The following is an 18,335-nucleotide window of genomic DNA, read 5'->3' on the forward strand; positions in this document are numbered from 1 at the left end:
GGAAACATTCTAAAATGTGAAAGACGGTATATGAATGTCAACAATACAGAAATGTTTGACCTAAACACATTGGACAAACTGTTTCACTGCATTCATGGGTAATATGCAACATTAGGGCTGTGCCGATTCTCGAACTCGATTCGTGCTACGCAAAGATGGAACTGCGACGCGTCTCCCTACACAACGCCACACGCTGCCACAGCATGTGTCTAGTGACAATCTTTTCCAACCACAACCCCAGCACCACAACCCCGCAGAATCTGAACCAACACAGAAGTGAGTAGTAGCTTCAGAGCAATGACTGTGGAGGTTGGAGAGGAACGTCTCTTACTAAAGTGTGTAGTAAAGTCAGGAGAAAATCCTCTGGTGGATTATTTATTCCCTATGGAGTTTCCACTGGACTGACAGACTTGACCATCGATGGTACCGTGAGTGCCCTGAACGCATTGTATATAGGAACGCTGTTGTTACTGAAGCGACACAGACGTTTCTATTTCTGTTTAATCCCCTGAGTTGCTTGTTTATGATGATCTAAGGTAAAATGGATTATTTCTGTTGTATCTGTTTTTTGTTGTTTGAAGTGGATTTAACTGAACTGTGTTGGGCTTGTGGGGGAGATGGAAACAGACTTTGTATATATACGGATTGAACTCTGGACGTTAAGATTGTGTGAGACATGCACACACACACACCCTATTTCCTATTCTTGGTTATTTTTTGTTGTAGTTTTATGGAAAGACAAGTCAAAGTTTAGTGTTCTTGTATTTACTGATCCAAATGCTGGTGTATTAATAAAGTCCAGTTATCCCCCACATATGGTCATGCCACGGGAGAAGAGGCTGAACACACACATACAAATGAGTGAGTCCTTCAGGGAAAGGGACTTGATCCTTTTTATTGAAGAAAATCATTTTTTAGCTCATATTTTCGACTTTAGGATAACTATCTTAGCAAATGATAAATCCTTGCTCAGCGATTCTTAGACAATCTGAGGAGCCAATAAAATTATCATTATCCCTGATTTCTTTGTGGTTGCTGGTGAACCAAACCACATTTAGTAGCAAGTGTGTGTGATAATTACACATTGTTGCATTGGAATGATATTGAGGTGCAGTGGCAGTTCCTAAACAGCAGGGGGAGCTTTGGTGCTTGTTGTATGAGGACGACATCAAACGCAATCATGCACATTCTGTTAAGCCACAACATACAACTCTCACTGGCGTCTGCGACACCGCTGTAAAGGAATGATGCTGCTTTTGGGAGAGGTGTATGTGAAGTCAGGTTTTATCTTGACCCAACAGCACCCCCTCTCATGATAACCCCTAACCCACATTTTACCTATGTCTCCCCTTCAGCAGACTCAGCATGCACTTTTACCTGTTCTGGTAGCTGAAGTAGGTGCCATCCCTGGAGATGGTACACAACTGTTTGCCATAGCAGCACAGCGTCTGGGGTGAGAACTCGTACTGTGGAGACACATTAGTGAAAACGTGTTATTGTGATTGTTAGTGGATTGGAGAAAAAAAAACTAAAAAAAGCTCTGTTCTTTTTTCCTGCAATTTTTTGTGCTCAGTTCGCGTGTTGGCTCACCTTCCGGCCACAGCAGTAGCCCAGGCCCTGCATGACGGGGTCAATCTCGGCCTCAAACACTTCTGCCAGTTTGGTGCAGTACTTGTAAACACGGGATGTCTTACGGTTGTACAACCAGGCATTGTTGAACATGAGCCACACGTCGTCCACATACTGCCAAGGCTCCTGGTACTGACCGGTGTCCAGCTTACGCTTGATGGTGGATAAGTCGATGGGAGTCTTCACAATGTCATGGTAGTCCTGTAGAGCACAAGCAGGAATGAGCAAAATATAATTATCAATGTTTGCTTAAATTTAAATACAGGTGTGTGTGTGTATTTGATTATGGACACTCACAGGGATGCCCAGTAGCATGGGGTCTACAGGTTGTCTGAAGGGCAGCGACTCTGGATCCTGCCTGTAGAGGGCCTCCAGTGTCGGCATTAGGGCTTGTCTCAGCTCCTCTGGCTTGAAAACTGGACAGACAATAATGTTTTTAGGAAACCAACACCAACATAATTCTAGTGTCTGCAAAAAACAAGATTTAAATTTAAGGATGCAAATGCAAAGCAACAAGCTCCATCAACCTGTACACTGATCTCCAAGAGTCTGATCACCATGTTCTTACAGTCAATCCTCATTGGCACAGGTATTCAATTTTACACCTTTTTTTATGTGATTAAATGGCAACAAATGTATATTTACAATTTATTCACTTGATACTATGAACCATTTTTCCATCATTTAATGTTTCGTCAATCACTCTGTATACAGACAAGATCTGCGGCCTTACTTTTTTTACGGTTCTGAGCGGTGGAGGCGGCTGACGTGCTGTTGGCCCCGCCCTCCTCCTCTTCTTTGGGTTCTGCCTTTATCACCGGCTTCTTCTCCTCAGTCTCCATTGGTTCCTGCTTTGGCTCTGCTGCCTCTGGCTCCTCCTTCTTCACCGCTAGGGGTTTGGTTTCATCATCCGGCTGCATGAACACAATCCTGGTTAAAACAGCCATACGACGATTCCACGCCATAAAACTATGTAGGTATTTCATGTGTTTACTTTGCAGCACAACAATTGAGAAGTCAAATGTGCTTTTTGGGAGATGATATGATGCAGAACTGGTTGTTTTATGGTGAAGAATATTTGCAACAGTAGCCGGGGGTTCAATAAGAAATGGTTTCTAGTGTCATCTACCGAAGACAAACGTTTGCTTCTTTACATTTTTTGTATGAACAATCACTTTCTTACCTAACAATTTTTAGATAACCTTGTACAATCACGTGCATACCTCCATTTTTATACTAGTCTGCTTCTTCCCAGAGGTGTTGTCATCTTCTTCATCTTTTACTTCAGGTTTGGCTTCGGTGCCGCTCATGTCAGACATGGCCTTCTGGGAGCTCAGCTCAGCCACAGAGCCTGGGGTGGCTACTCGGTTATCTACACTGGCTGCTGCCTGTAGAAGGAGATGACATTCTGATCACTGCGCTGATCGTTTATATATAAGGTTGGATTGACTTTACTGAAGATCACTGAAGAGCCATAAATAATTATTTGTCAGAGATCCTTTCTGAATGAGATACTGACATAGATGTCCTGAAAAAGTTAATTCAACAGAAGATGGCCAAGACATAAGTGAAACAAGAGATACAGAGCTTTAATGTTAAAACTACTATCTCACCGGTGTACTGGGGTGCTGTGCCTTCACTGAGGTGGGCTGCTGCATTTGGCTTGGGGCTTCAGATTGGGGCTGCAGGGGCGTGGGCGGCTGGGATAGGGTAGGGGGTGTGCCCATTACTGAGGGGGGACCAGGGATGCTGGGTATGTGGGTTGGGGTACGGGAGGGCCCACCCGTGGAGGCAGGGGTGGAGGGCTGGGATAGCACCTGGGACTGGTGTTGGTGCAACTGCTGCTGCTGCTGCTGCTGCTGCTGTTGCTGTTGCTGTTGCTGTTGCTGTTGCTGCTGTTGCAGGCCGGCAGAAGGATTATGTGGAGGAGTTGCACCCCTGGTGGGCTGGGCTGCAGGGCCACAGGGCAGCTGCGGGCCAAGGGAGCCCAGTGCATTCAGAGGGAGGTTAGAGTTCTGAGGCTTCTGAAACAAAGAGGGACGCACAGTTAGCACTACAGAACATACCATTCATGTAGCAGCCCACACGCTGAAACTAGTGAGAATATGTTCCGCAGTGCAAAGTCCAGTAAAATACAAAATGTCAGTGTTTTTCTCAGGACCAAAAAGGGTTTCCTCACCTGAGTGACAGCAGCCTTTGTTATAGGCTGGCCCAAGCCTACATTAACATTCATTCCTCCACCTGCAGCTGTAGGAAACTGGCCCTGTGGCAGGAACTGGCTCTGGTTGGCTTGCGTTGCAACCATGTTATTCGCATGACCACCCATCATTCCTTGTGTCTGAGGCATCCTTGATGGGGACATGCCCATCTGGAAAACAGAAAAGAGTTTTAACAGAGGATTCATGGCAACAGGAGGTATCTTGTATTCAATGCCTGCAGAGTAAAATAAACTAAATGAAGGGAATGCAGAATACATGCATGTTACCACCACAACAGTCTAGTAATTGCTTCTGGTTTCTACAAACAGTGGTATCAATACCTTGCAATAGATCTAAAAACCAGGGAGGAACATTAAATCGCTTTAAACCAGGCCTTCGTCTCATTTAAGGTTTCCTGGGGCAGCCAGCAGGCTGGTTTGTGAACAGATCAGGACCTGCGTCCCCTTTCATAGATGCTTTCGTCTCAAATAGGTACAAATTGAGTAAGTAATACATGATGAGGCATATGACAGCCCAAAGGAAGGAAAAAATGAATGAAAGAGCCGAAGGAGGAAAATGGAGTAAGGAACAAAAAACGACAGAGGAAATGACAAACATGGCTCTAAGAAGAACAAGTTGAAGAAAGAAACCGAAGCATTGAGCAGAGCTACACATTGACAGAGAGAAAAAAGAAATCGAACCGGGGGGACGGAGCTCATGTTCATCTGCTGGGGATGGTTCATGGGGGAGGGAGCACGTGCTCCCATGGGTGCCTGAGACATCTGCGCATTCTGCATTGCCATTGGGTTAAATTGATTGATTCCTGTGGGAACACACAGACACACAAACAATTATATACCTGTTAACTATCCCTAAGAGTTCTTGTAATTGAATATTCTGTGCCCTACTGGGCTGGCAGCGGAACTAAAACAGCTTACTTAAATCAGAGTTCTAATAAATTGATTTGTTAACTGGTTATACAATCAGGTGTGCTCACGAAACAGCGTTTAAAAGTCAAACTATGAGTTGACTTAAAAATGGGGAATCTCAGCTGGAAAAGGACATATGAATGGTTTCTCACTGAAAACACTGGCGAGTCACTGAGAGTGAGCACATACCTTGGGGCACCTGCATTCGATTCATTATCTGATTGGGCATGTTGGGCATAGGCACAGGTCCATCTGCAACAAGACAGGATAGTGCAATGCTTATTTAAAAGTTGCTCTTAGTAGTAGAAAATCCTTTGGAAAGCATCCTGTATAAAACATGATTAATTGTAACAACTGAGAACATTCAAACAGTATGAAAGACGTTAAGCTACTAACTGGGAGGTTGGACAGCCTGTCCTGGTCCCATGGTGTTGGGCTGACCCATACCAGGCTGTGGAAGCCCACCTGTGGCCGACATGCCGGGCTGTTTCTGGAGCCGTGAGCGCCTCTTCTCCTCCAGCTCCTTCTGGATCTTGTAAATTTTTTCTGCCAAGAAGTGGTAATACTCGTCCTAATGAGAAACAAAAACAAGCAAGACATTTAAAATAAAAATGTATTCAAATTTAACAAAAAAAGGCCTTACTCATAATGTTGTGAAGAGTATATTTATATTAGTTACCCTGCTGTTAGCCGACTCATACATGTCACCCTCAACCTTGCGTGCGTAAGCCACCAGGTTCTCCATCCGTCGGTCTTTCAGTGCTGCAGGGTCGGGGGTCGGGAATATGGCTTGTACTCTGAAGAAAGACAGCAGAGAAAACACACACCTCAACAACAGACTGTAGCTTCAAGTTCTATTATGTTTGCATAGGACAGAACTTGAGTATTTATAATACACGGTCTTAACGGTTGAACTCACAGTTTGTGCACCAGGTGGGTGCGCAGGTCCTGAGTGACGTGTTCATGCCAGGCCTTCCTTATCCCCGAAGCAGAGAGAGGGGTGGCAGCGGGCAGGTTTCCCATGCCTCCTACTACTGACCCATCTGGCATCAGCTGACTGCAGGACAGAGAGAAACTATTACCGAAGAACAAAGTAAGCCTTAGGACTCATTATACTGGCTAATTCCCAGTCTTCAAATGAAAATACAGCTACATTCTAGGTCATACCAATATTCACAAGATGATTGTACATCTATTAGGAAAGGCATTCAAAATAGAGGCTGCAAGGGTCTAGCTTTGTGTGTGTATATATAAGAATGAGACTGCTCACTTGTTGAGTGAAGAGGGCAGAGAGGAGTCGGAGTGCATGCCAGTCTGGTCTGAAGAGGGGACACCCATGCCTCCTGCCATCTGGTTCATCTGATTAGTGCCTGATAAACACACATCGTCAGTTACACGGGTTTACAAGAAAATGGCTTAGCAACAGATTTGTTGCTACTTAAACACAATCTCCCAAAAAAAAAAAAAAAGATCCCATCTAGCCCTTACCTAGTGCATTCATATTTCGCAGCTGCTGGGGACCCTGAAGGTTTTGTAGAGATGGACCCTGTCCTCGGACCTGAGCAGGGGACTGGTTCCCATACGGCAGGCCCAGGGCAGCATAGGCCCTCTGCATGGAGCTGGGGTCAATGTGCGTGGCAGCACTGTTGATGGCTGTGGCGCTAGGTTGACCAGGTCCAACTGTGCTGATGGCATTCTGCAGGCTAGCTCCAGGTGAATTTAGCATGGCTGGATAACAGGACAAGATACATAAGGGGGCTTGGAAAATTAACTCAAACATTTAATGAATAGTCTATAATAGCAGAGGAGTAACTGCTACTTCTGGTGTTACAATTTCTTAATATCAAAACATATGTAAATAATTAACCCAAAATATATATCATTAGTAAGTTTTCATTTAAAATAATTCTCTCTAAATACGTTTTTTTAATAGTTATAGAAGTTGCTACAATAAAAGACATGACTTTATTAAGAAAAAATATGTCTTGGAGAGCCACCGTCTGAAAACCCTGCGACTGCTCCCTGCTGAGTATTGTGCACGCTGCCTCTGTGGGGGATTTAAACCCGTCACTGAGCCCTTTAACCAATCAGAGGGCAAGTAGTCCCTAGACCCTGCCCCCAATGGTAGCAGAACCAGAGAGCCCCTCCCCCTGGGTGTCACATTACAAGTCTGGCCTTTTTAGAGGAATCCTCTTGCTGTTCCAGCTCTCACAGTCAGCGAGCCAGCACAGAGCAGGGCCGAGGAAACACAACCTGCAGGTGGCACCACTTCATACATGCATACATGCACTGACTGGAGGGCGAGCTGCTAAGTGACAGCTGCCTTGTGTACAGGTTTACAAGGTTTTAATGACCTTTAATTAACAGGACAATGAAGATGTTTCAAACAGGAATCATAGATAATGGTTTTGTGTCGTCTTTAAAGGTGACCCGTGTGCACATTTTAAATGAATTTACAAATGAATAAGACAAGGGAGGGGAGACTGCTGGAGTTACTCACGCTGCTGGTTCCTCTTGTCACTTGCGTTTTTCAAAGGAAGGCAGACCGGGCAGTCATGCTTCGTACAGTTCTTCCAGTGGGAGATTATCTGTCTGGATGATGCACAGTGGGCCACTGGAGGAAAAATAACAGAGAAACAAGACGTTAAGGATTAGACTGTTAAAAAGCATAAAAACACCATATCACCATTAATAAAGCACCAGTGACCACATAAAAGGATGTTGAATCAGAAGAGAAATATTTGGGCAGTACAATTTTGGGATAAAGTGATAAATCGTTGTTAAAATAAAGGCAATACTGCCTCATGACTGAAATAATATAGATGTCTAGAAATTATTATATGAATTCTAATGCCCAAAAGCAGCTTTTGATATGTCACAGTGACAATGACGGTTGACATCCTCTAACCACTTCACCGTGAGCTCCTGAGACATCATGTTTAAGAAAAAGGGAGAGAACGACAACTCGAAAACACAACATAGGAACACGGCTGTTGCTGGCATGAAGCGGAGGCATAAAGAGCCACGGCTGCTTGGGTACAATGTGCAAACAGCAATGTTAAAAAGTAATTAATCTACACTTTGTAAAGCCATAAAGACGTCCCAGTGTTTACTTTTACAAGGAGGTGAGGTTGCAGTCCAGGTGACCTCTAACCTATCAACAAGTTTAACTGTGCCATGTAAAGCAATCATCCCTTTGCCAAAGACAAAGTTACTCCTAACAGGCATGGTGCAGTTATCTAATGAATAAAATACCTAATGAAAGACAGTTTAACACCTTGTGGACACATATGCACACTGTAAATAAAACTGGAGTAGTTCTGCCCAGAATTGACGATGCATGCTTGAGTTGACCCAGGACTCTCATTTTCACTCACCCTGGCAGGACTTGCCAGCCTGGCAGTGGGTCATGTGGTTGAGGACGTTCTTCATGGTGCGGCAGTGGGGCAAAGTGCAGGCCCTCACCTCCCCGTTTGCCTGCTCCCGCCGCTGGCACTTATGTGCGTGGAGCAGCAGGACCAGCTGCTGCTGAATGAGTTTGCGCTTCTCGGGGTCGGCCGTCGGGCCTGCTGACCCTCCAGCCCCGGGGCCCATGCCCACCGACGCTACCTGCTGCATCTGAGACTGCAAGAGAATGCCAATGCACATGTAGGTAAGGCACAGATCAGACTATCTTCATTGTAAGATTTTAAGTTCATTGTAAAAACCAAAACTGAATAATACAAGGAACATGTTTGTTTTGTTTTGATTTGTTCATGGAATTAAAAGAAGATGTGAAACCATCAAGAATTACCACAAACAAGGAAATCTATTGTATAATATCAATTGATGACCTTTTTTTTTCCAGATAAATCATTTCCTGTTTCTCAGACAGTTTTTCATAGCACTCAGATCTGTTTACTTTGTGCCTTGAAAGAATCTCACTCCGTCTTCAACCCTTTGTACAAGATCAGAGTGGCCAGTCAACAAAAACAAATATGTCGCCCTGAATGCAATATTCAGTTTAATATATATATCTAAATATTGCTCTTATATATTTATCATTGAGCTGAACTGTTCTATTAATGCACAATTACTATAATAATAATACATTTCTTAATCTATAAAGTACTTCTAAAAACGTATATATAAAGTGCTTAGCGAATAAAAACCTGAAAGTAAAAAAAGAGATTAAAATGACAGAAAAACAAACAAATAAGTGATTTTTATGACTTCTACAGTCATAAAAGAATAACAGCATTAACTGATTTGACCCCGTCAACACCACATGCTTCCACCACAGCTTTCAGTCACCAGTCTCATATCCCTTATAGGTTAGGGTTAGGGTTAGGAAGCTAGTACACAAGCAAAAAAATTCTGGGACAAACAGCCACTGTTTTAAGGATGTTTTAAGCTGAGTGACACTCACCATGTTTGGCAAACTCCCAACTCCCTTCAGCTCAGCAGGGAATTGAGGCAGGTTGTTTGAAAGGGCCGTCTTGTTCTGGAGTTGTTGGGCGTTGACCCCCGTTGCCCCCATCTGCTGCACTCCAGCCTGACCGTACTGCTGGCCAAATGGAGCCCCCGACATCCCCATCTATAGTGAGCACACACAACAGAGGATGGTCAGAGGAATATTAGGCAGCCAAGTGTCACAACGGACAAATGATGTTCTTTACAGATGTGTCTGATGACGATGTTTATGCATGTGTCGGTGCGAATGAGAGACAGAGACAGGAAGAGAGCGAGCACAGTCAGGAGGGGCTGAGATAATCAATGAGCTGCAGATCTACTATGAAGAGAGATTTCACCTTTTTAAGAAGAGTATCAACCCTTATCTGATAGCATAAGGTCAACAATAAGTTTGATTCCATGTAAAACTGTAGCAGGTCAGAGGACGTCAGTTGAGTAGGTCTTTCATCTATGGTCCAGGAGAATTTTTGCATTTAGACTGCTAAAAGAATGTGGGCTGAACTTGACGCTTGGCAAACACAAAGTGCAGTGTCCCTGGTTTGAGTCCAGCAAGGGACCGTTGTTGCATCTCGATCCCAATGTTTCTCTCTCTTCAGTTCCTGACACATCTCCACTGTCACGGTTTAATACCACTCATGGTTTACTCCAACATCCCTTAAAACTGAAATAACAAACAGACACTGAGTGTGGAAGGGTGGAGTAGATGCAATTTCTTAATGAGGGCTCAGGTGCTAAGTTTATATGGTTAGGGTGGGGTTGGAGAATGGAGAATGCATTTCCACAATTTCATATAATTTTAGACCGATATCATTACAGTATTTAAAAAAAAAAAACACACAGCACAGGTTGTTGTTTTTCACAGTACCGTTAGACATTAGCAAGAAAAGACTAAGTCCATATAGTACTTTCCCACTCCATCTTACTCCCAAACAGCTTTGTGAACTTATGTGACGGCATTTGGCGGATGATAAAATGTTTGTCTGTAGACAGCTCACTTTCCCAGTGGCCACAAACAAGTCATTTCCTATCTCACTTTCATTCCTCTTGGATAATTGTTTTGTCTGACATTTTCTGACTTCAGTCTTATGAACTAATCATCTGTGACAACTGCAATTCTTGGCTGACAGATTTTCTCCCTGGATTATTCCTGTAGTGAAGACATAAGAAGATGCAATGAACTTGTGTTCACTCACCACAAATTGATTTCCTTTATGGCAGCAGAACATGTGACACCACCTTTCTGAAACCCCTGCAGGTTACCTGGACTAACCAAACACTTAAAAGGCTGATTAAGTTTGGAAAAAGTCACTATAAATGGATTTAAAAACACTCGCAAAACTTGAGACATTAAGGCTTCAAACAACCTATAATGTAGCGACATAGTCGACCCGTTACATTGGAACACAGGTGTTAAAAAAAAAACCACTTAATTGTTTAAGTCTGAAATATAAATCCACTCCTATTTTCTCAAATCCAAATATTCCAAGAGAAGTTTTTTCCAGTTCATTCAGTTTACCACATAATTCTTAGAATTGTACGGAGGGCTCTAAAATCTGTTGAAATTTGTTTTCGCGTTCAAAATTAGATTAGGCAACTTCCCCTACTTTACTTTTAGGTCCTCCAAAAAATCAGTTATTCTCATCTCCTCACTGCCCTCGGCTTCGACTGTCTACTGCCTTTCTCCACAGCGGCCGGAGCAGCAGCCGGCTTCGCTTCGCGGGGGTTTCTCTCTGCCAGCAGTTCTCAGACAGAGCAAGCCCAACCCAGCGGAGAGAGAGGGAGGGAGCGAGAGAGAGCGAAACGGTAGGAGAGGCACATAGAGAAAGACCAGCTTGCTCAACAGCTGAGCAGAGCACTGCGCTGTCTGCTGCCTGCCCCTCCCCCTCCGCTGCACAGAGACACACAGATGCTTGCCTGCAGCCTCACTCCCATTCACACAGCCTCATCCTACTCTCCCACTTGATGATCTGCACTTATTGCAGAGGAGCGACACCAGGCTCGAGGACAGCGCTGGCTCACAGGCAGTCTTCAATGGATCCCCTCCTCTTGCATGTCCTCTTTCCTCCTCTTCTGTTTCGACGCTCTATCGTGCCTCTCCCCCCCGCTCAAACCCAACACACAAACAGGCTCCGCTAAACATGATTTACGGCTCCATTATCAAAGGCCAGAGGCCCAGAGAGAGACGGCATACGCCAGGGAGGGTGAGAGAGAATGAAGCAAGAAGGGAAGAGTGAAAACAGGAAAATTAAGACTTGAATATGGAAAAAGAAAACTAGGAGTAAACGACAAGCATCTAACAAAAAAAGCCCCCACATATCATAGGTCTAGTTAATAATTTAAAGATATCGCATATATCGCCTTATAGCCTGAAGATAGAGGGACATGATTTAAGCTCCATATCACCCAGCACAACATTTCTGTGAGTCATCCCCCATGAACTTTATCAAAAAAATAAAAAAGGGTTCAGTTCAATTGATAATATGGTTAAGTAACAGATAATGAATGGGCCCTCACATCACTCTCCCACATTTTGGCGATGCCTTCCTCAGATCGCAGGTAGCCAAGGTAAATATGAAGTATCTGTCACGTTATCATCAGCCACAGGTTAACATGTACATAGGACTCATATCCAAGTTCAAATCTGACTCTCTCTCTCTCTCTCTCTCTCCCCCAACCTCCTCCTTCTTTCAAACGCTGAACTGGCATTTTATCGTCATGTGAGTGCAATTGTTGCACAACTCCACGAGATTTAAAATAATTCTCCTATACACACAAATCATTGATCATTGTATTGTCAAACATACTGCAAAAAAATGAGGTATTCAGGTGTGTGTATTTATTGGAAAGGCAGAGCTTGTTTCATGTGGTTAAACTTTGGTTTCCTGTCAAACCACAAAGACTCTCAGACTCCGGCGGAAACATTGTCTCACTCTGAGCACTTCATTGACAGTGGGAATTAAGATATTCACACTAAAATTGAACCAGCTGCACATCATAGAAGTTATTCTTCAATCCAAAACCAAGACAACTTTGATAGCACCATGACGTGGCTGCAGCTCTTGTTGCATCTATATTGTCTGTGTTGTTTGATTAGTGAGGTATAAGAATGCCTGTTATAAACACATCAGTATTGATCTGCTATAAAACTCCTTGTTGGGCCAAGTTAGACCCACAGAGATTGATGCACTTGACTGAAGATTCAAGCCCCTCAAACGATTGTCTGCTTCCTCCAGCAGACCCAGGAAGAACAGTCGATCGATACACGGTGAGGAAGAGATAACTGTCGACGAGACATGCGCCAACACCAGATGATGAAAATAATCATCACCAGGATAATTAAAAATAAAAAAACTATTTGTACTTACTGTGGATAAAGTCATTAAAAAGTTGTTGCTGGTCTATTGATCGCTTGATATGTGTAACTGTGCCTGAAATTACTGTGCTGTCGGCTGATGTTCATTAGTTAGAATGTGATGTTTAAGATCATGATTTTCAACGAGCTTTGAGTATTTTGCTGCGCAAGCAAGTTTTCACTTGTGGTACTTATTAAGTTGAGAACCTCACCTTCATGTTTGCTGCTTGCTGGGCATTCAAAACATTGTGTGCTCCCAACTGTGGCCCTCCTTGAGTGAGGGTCTCTGCCAGCACACTGCCTCCAACACCGGGTCCAGCACCCACTTGTGCCCCCTGCAGACCCTGGCCTTGGTACTGCATTCTTCCCCGGCCTGCTGGTCCCAGAGCCCCGTTCATCACCTGTCCAGTCTGGCTCATGACCCCGTGACCCTGCCCACTGTTCAACATGGCCTGATTGAAGCCCATGGCTGTGGTTCCATTGCCTTGTCCAGCAACTCCTTTCTGGCCCTGGGGAGACTGGTGATTGGGGGAGCCCTGCCCCAGTGGACCTTTTCCAAGTACAGCGCCAAGCTGACTTCCCACCATGCCTCCCTGTTGGGGGCTGGCTCCCAAGATAGAAGAACTTCCCGGTCGCAGGAGCTCAGACAGCTGCTTGTGTTTTGCGGCTGCATCTGGAACGATGGAGTTGAGACTAGGACCCCCTCCACCTGGGCCCCCGTTGGAGGACATCCCCATCCCCAAGTCTCCATTAGGAATGAGTTCGTCTGGAAGGTTGTTTTCCAGGTCAAACAGAGACACAAGATCTGAAAAAGGTGAGAAGGGGAAGAAGAATTAACCATGAACACTGACGCATATCCTTCAACCAGCACTGCAACCGCAAACCACCAGTATTAGAAAGATTGAAGAATATTCTAATCACAAAATTCTATGGTCAGTCTTTCTTGCTCACACAACAAACAAATCACACTTTACAGGAAAATGCACCATGGTCTCTTTCAATTTAATCTAAATGATAAGGGTGTGAAAGCATCCTAAATGTCCAAATGGATGAACCGTACATGTTTTATAAAAAACTTCCCAACTAATGTTATAACATTATATCTGTCGTGAAGTTGTCAGATGTGACGTTATTGTAATGTTGGTTGATAACGATGGTTAGTATAATCATGTTATTTGATATTGTTTCTTGCCCTCTCCCTGTTTTGTCAGGTTACAGAAGATCCAATAGCTGGGTTGTTTCTACTAATTTCACAAAGGTCCCCAGCTTTTGTTAACTTAAATGTGCATATGCAAAGATGGCAACAATGCATGTGCACAAAATGACACTTGAACAGTTCAGTGCCTGCTGTAACTCCAAAGCAGTGTGGCCTACAAAAAAGTTCAGAGGAACAGCTTTTGCTCTGTAGCTAAGATCACTCTTGTGGCTGGGCAAAGGAAAGGTAAACATGAAGACTCAACACACACAGAGCATTAATGAAGGTTACAGTCCAAATCACACATCTGTGCCAAGGTCCTTCACGTGCAGGTGTGAATGTGCCTCAGTGTGTCAGCCAATGAAGATTTTACCAGCACAGCAGCCACACCCCCACACACGCCTAGCCCAGTGTTTAGGGCCATTGGGGTTTTAAGTCTGGAAAATACATTATGTTCCTCAATGCAATAAGGTGGCAATTAATATTTTGAACAGTGCCTAAAGTAAAGGTTACAGGCGTCAGGGTACAGCAACAGACATGGATGGTGCATAGTTGAGAGCAAGCACCTGTGCCTCATCTGAGGCTCATTCACCAACAAGATCGAGGGCACACATTTATGAAAGTAAGAGATTTTGAATAAAGACTGTTCACATATGACCTAAACAGCAACAAATATACATCCCTCCACCAGAGCTCAAGCACAAGCAATGCCAAGACTATAGCCTGCGGGTAAAATCTGCCATAAAATTTGCAATAGAGTTTACCAAGAGTTTTCCTTCCATACATGTACAACACAGCCATAGTTCTCTGCACAGACGTGTTCACAACAGCAACAAATCCTCTGCATCAGTCAGGCGAGAGGTGGAGCCGGGTGCAGCCGACCGAGGCAGGAAGTGACGTATTAACTCTGCTGCGTAGATCACATGATTTTCTTGACAACAAACAGACATCAGTGTCAGCGTTTATCCCCACAAACACTCTTGACATATTTGTTGGTGTCTTTTCTAAGTGTGTGTCATCGCTTTTTCAACGAGATTTCTTTTCGGACGTTTTTTTTCCCCTTCATGTTTGAAACTGTAGAGCATTAGATACATCATCATGCCCGACGTAGCATTTTTTTTTTTTTTTTATAATAAGTATCCCTACAATTAACAAAACCATTTGCATGTTCTACAAACACAATAATATCTAGAGTAATCAAGTTATTCCCACTAATCGTTCTATAACTAGTTTCATGATTAACTGACCAATGTTTTACCGTTGCTTGATTGTTGTACTCAGTGCAGCTCCCTCTCTCACACCATGTCTCTCTCCCAAACAAACACAATTACAACCGAGGCATCGGCCATAGTCAGACTCGCTATCCATGAAGTATTTAGCATCCCCAGTAGGAGGGCAAAGCTCACTTCCACTTTAGTTGTGTACGTTCCCACAACATGCATGCAGTACTCATCAGGCAGACCTCAACATAACACCTGCGCTTTCTTTGTAGTACGATTTGAATTCACTCATTATACAACAAGGATATGATGAACTTATCCATATGAAAGGCAGTGTCTAAAGAAGCAGCCACCAACTAGATAATCCCAACACTTGAGTAACACTATTCTCACCTGAAGAGGACACTGCTGCTGCCGGTTGTAATTCGCCCAAAGCCCTTCAGCAGGCATGCGAAAATGTTAAATTACACTCTCCAGTATAGGAGATAATAACAGGCTATGTAGAGTCCCAGAGTCAGAGAGATGGGATAGATATGAAAAGCATACGATTTTGCCCCACTCTCTTTCAATGAAATGGGTCACTACCCAACGATAGCAGTGTCGAAGGGGCATAAAGATCCAGACGTAGAATTATAAAGAGCCAAACTAAAAATATGGATACGTAAACGAAGTGTGCTGCTTCTCGTGAGCAATTCAAGCACAAACACATTAAAAGGTATTCATACCAAGAGACGACGCATGTGTCAAAGTCTTCAACGACAAAAAAACACTTCAGACAAAAATTACAAAGCTACATCACGATGAGATAACCAATATTTAGTGCATTTATGTAAAACTGAGAATGAAATTATGTTAGATTATCTGAGTATTTACTTCATGCATGGTGCCTGATTGTACAACTGAGGGAAGGCTACCTCATGTTATGCCATGTGCAACAATTAAAAAAGCTAAATTAACGTTGAATGGATGATACAATTTGAATCGTACCTTTTACGACATGTCTACAAATTCGTCTTTTAATCGGACATTTTGTTAAAACAAAAAATATCGGATTTGTATTTTGCTTGCACTCGTCTGGAAGTATTGAATACCGACATTTCTTCACCATTTTGGTGCATTTGTTGGCGTTAGTGTAAGAAATATTTGTGAGTAGAAGCCAGTGATTACGTTCATGTGTCAATACGGCCACGTTTGAATTATTCTTTGCCTTGGATACAATTTATTAAATTTCAAAAGCTTCAACATGGCCTCATTGTTTAGCACTGTGTCCGAATGCAGCAAAGATACATTTAATATTTAGATATTTCTCATGAGATCAAAATATGTTGGACGTGCATGTTAGAATTAGTAAAACTTCAGAATACCTGCAATTGATAAAATGCTCAGAACCAATTAAAGAAAACCCAATTTTTCTTTTTAACCACACATTTGATTTGCAGTACATTAGTTAAACCTTTACTATGGTGCTTTATAAGAAAAGTTATAACTACTTCAAGATGTGCTAAATTAGCAGCACACTGCACTCGTAAAGCTGGGGCAGCAGTCAACTGCTGCACCGTGTTTATGTAAACCACAGCCATTCATGGACAATGGCAAGAAAAGGAATTGGGCAAAGCTACACAATCTTAGAAGCTGATAAAGTGTTTTTATTCAGTTTGCAGACAGATGTAAAATAATGAGCTCAGTGTCGTTGAAGAGGATATAAGCATGCTGCAGATGTGTTAGATATGAAGGATAAGGACAGATGGAGGAATAGACGTACAGAAGGCCACCGGGCAGCGTTGGCTTGATGGCATCCCATGCCATCCTCTTCTCAGCATCTCAATCAGTTCCACCTCAGCTGAGAAAATAGCCAGCAGATCTAGGACATCTTCTGCCAATGCTTTGCCATGCTGGTGAGAGGCATAACATTTTTAACGGTTGACCGTGTTTGAACATGTGCTGATGCTGATGTAGCTGAATAATGCTCACCCAGGGGTTGGCAATCATACACAGGCCAGAGCGAGGACAAGGAACCCCCGCTAGGTAAGCAGTAGCATTAGAGAGCGGCTGGCCATTTCTCACCTCTTGCGCTGACACGCCAATCCGGCTTACAAATGACAACAAGCCTGACACTTGCCTGTGGCCACAGGGGCAAAAACAGACTGACACCAGACAAGAGAACCATAAAAAACCGAGACATATTAACATAAGCATTAAAGACTAGCTGCTAATCTGTGGCTGTAAGCGACAGCAACTGTGCACTGGATTGGACCTGGCAACAGGAGGTGTCTCTGCTATCTGTCAGACAACCAATAACGTAAAGGCTTTGTCATAACAAACATGAAACAGTCAGCCAAACCCGGAAGGGAATATTGTTATAATACTCCTTTTCAACACATCTGTGAAAGCCTATACTTGGCTTATTGATTTCAATCTAAGTAGAAAATTTACCTGGAGTTGTATCATCACCGAATCATTAAAGTTGAGATTTTAGATTGAATTTATTACAGTGAAATGTTTTGATTTGGAAACCATAGAAGACGAGGCTAAGGGTTTCAGAATGTGAAAATCAGATTTAAAAATCAGGGGTTCCAAGAATAAGTAACCACATTTGGATTGGAAGTGTCTGGTTGGAGTGTAGTGCAATAACTATGTCATCCATTAAAAAAACATTACGCATTCAATTTGCTTTAAAAAAAAACAAGTGAATTTTTGGATGAAGAAAGATGCCCAGTAGAAGAAAGAGCAATGCTGCATACCAACAATTCTTGAGAAAAGTAGGAGTGTAACAGTACTTCTATCCGAACCAAAGAAACCTTTTGGTTTGGTAATTGATCTACCGAACTGAGTGCAACAAGTCAGCGTGCGGAACTTAATTCTGTGCATGTGGGTCTCAAATTCCGATGGACAACTTTAGCGAAGGACCGGATGTGCTGTAGGCTCACAGTCAAGACCATCCCTCATCACACAAGTCTGCTGTTTGGGAACATTTCAGTTTCGCAGTCAACTATAACGGTGAAGGAAGACGATTGTACAAAAGCCATGTGCCGACATTGCGCAAATGCAAAGTAGGTAGCCGGTAGCATGTCGAACATACCGACGCGCTTGAAACAACATCACCAGAGTGATGTCCCGCTAACAGTAATGAGACAAGGAAAAAACGAGTTGGGTGTAAACTCAGCTCCCCGCAGCATTTGAACTGCCGCTTGCAAACAATTCAGAATGTGTCAAAGCAATAACAAGTGTCATAGGTCTTTCTAATAGCAGTGGATATGGGTCCGTTCTCTTATGTTAATATCGCAGGGTTCAAACACATGCTTGAAGTCATTGAGCCACGTAATGAAGTTCCCTCTTGACTGCATTTCAGCCAGTAAGTCA

At 43.3% G+C, this 18,335-nt stretch overlaps 1 protein-coding gene and 1 long non-coding RNA gene across 4 annotated transcripts in view; one reads left to right on the plus strand and one right to left on the minus strand.

Moving 5' to 3' along the window:
* Nucleotides 1-18,335, minus strand: part of crebbpb (CREB binding protein b) — a 30,332-nt gene that overhangs the window by 7,385 nt on the left and 4,612 nt on the right. Inside the window, exons 2-19 of one of the 2 annotated variants that reach the window (XM_062407984.1) lie at nt 12,773-13,365; nt 9,165-9,332; nt 8,134-8,380; nt 7,257-7,370; nt 6,245-6,484; nt 6,027-6,126; nt 5,676-5,813; nt 5,436-5,553; nt 5,153-5,327; nt 4,946-5,008; nt 4,529-4,650; nt 3,809-3,997; nt 3,243-3,650; nt 2,853-3,017; nt 2,363-2,543; nt 1,927-2,045; nt 1,591-1,830; nt 1,378-1,466 (exon numbers count right to left, since the gene is read on the minus strand). In XM_062407984.1, the coding sequence (XP_062263968.1) occupies nt 1,378-1,466; nt 1,591-1,830; nt 1,927-2,045; nt 2,363-2,543; nt 2,853-3,017; nt 3,243-3,650; nt 3,809-3,997; nt 4,529-4,650; nt 4,946-5,008; nt 5,153-5,327; nt 5,436-5,553; nt 5,676-5,813; nt 6,027-6,126; nt 6,245-6,484; nt 7,257-7,370; nt 8,134-8,380; nt 9,165-9,332; nt 12,773-13,365 (3,469 nt within the window). Of the gene's footprint in view, nt 1-1,377; nt 1,467-1,590; nt 1,831-1,926; nt 2,046-2,362; nt 2,544-2,852; nt 3,018-3,242; nt 3,654-3,808; nt 3,998-4,528; nt 4,651-4,945; nt 5,009-5,152; nt 5,328-5,435; nt 5,554-5,675; nt 5,814-6,026; nt 6,127-6,244; nt 6,485-7,256; nt 7,371-8,133; nt 8,381-9,164; nt 9,333-12,772; nt 13,366-18,335 lie in introns of both variants that reach the window. The other variant, XM_062407983.1, reaches the window with a different exon arrangement.
* Nucleotides 8,276-12,599, plus strand: LOC133970878 (uncharacterized). Of its 2 annotated transcripts, none has more exons than XR_009924340.1 (3): nt 8,276-8,408; nt 10,897-11,011; nt 12,442-12,599. It is a non-coding gene; the product is annotated as an uncharacterized LOC133970878 (long non-coding RNA). The 2 variants fall into 2 exon arrangements; XR_009924341.1 differs by having other exon boundaries at nt 12,445-12,599.

The sequence above is a fragment of the Platichthys flesus genome, chromosome 16 (assembly GCF_949316205.1).
Source record: "Platichthys flesus chromosome 16, fPlaFle2.1, whole genome shotgun sequence".
In the NCBI taxonomy this organism is placed as follows: Eukaryota; Metazoa; Chordata; class Actinopteri; order Pleuronectiformes; family Pleuronectidae; genus Platichthys; species Platichthys flesus.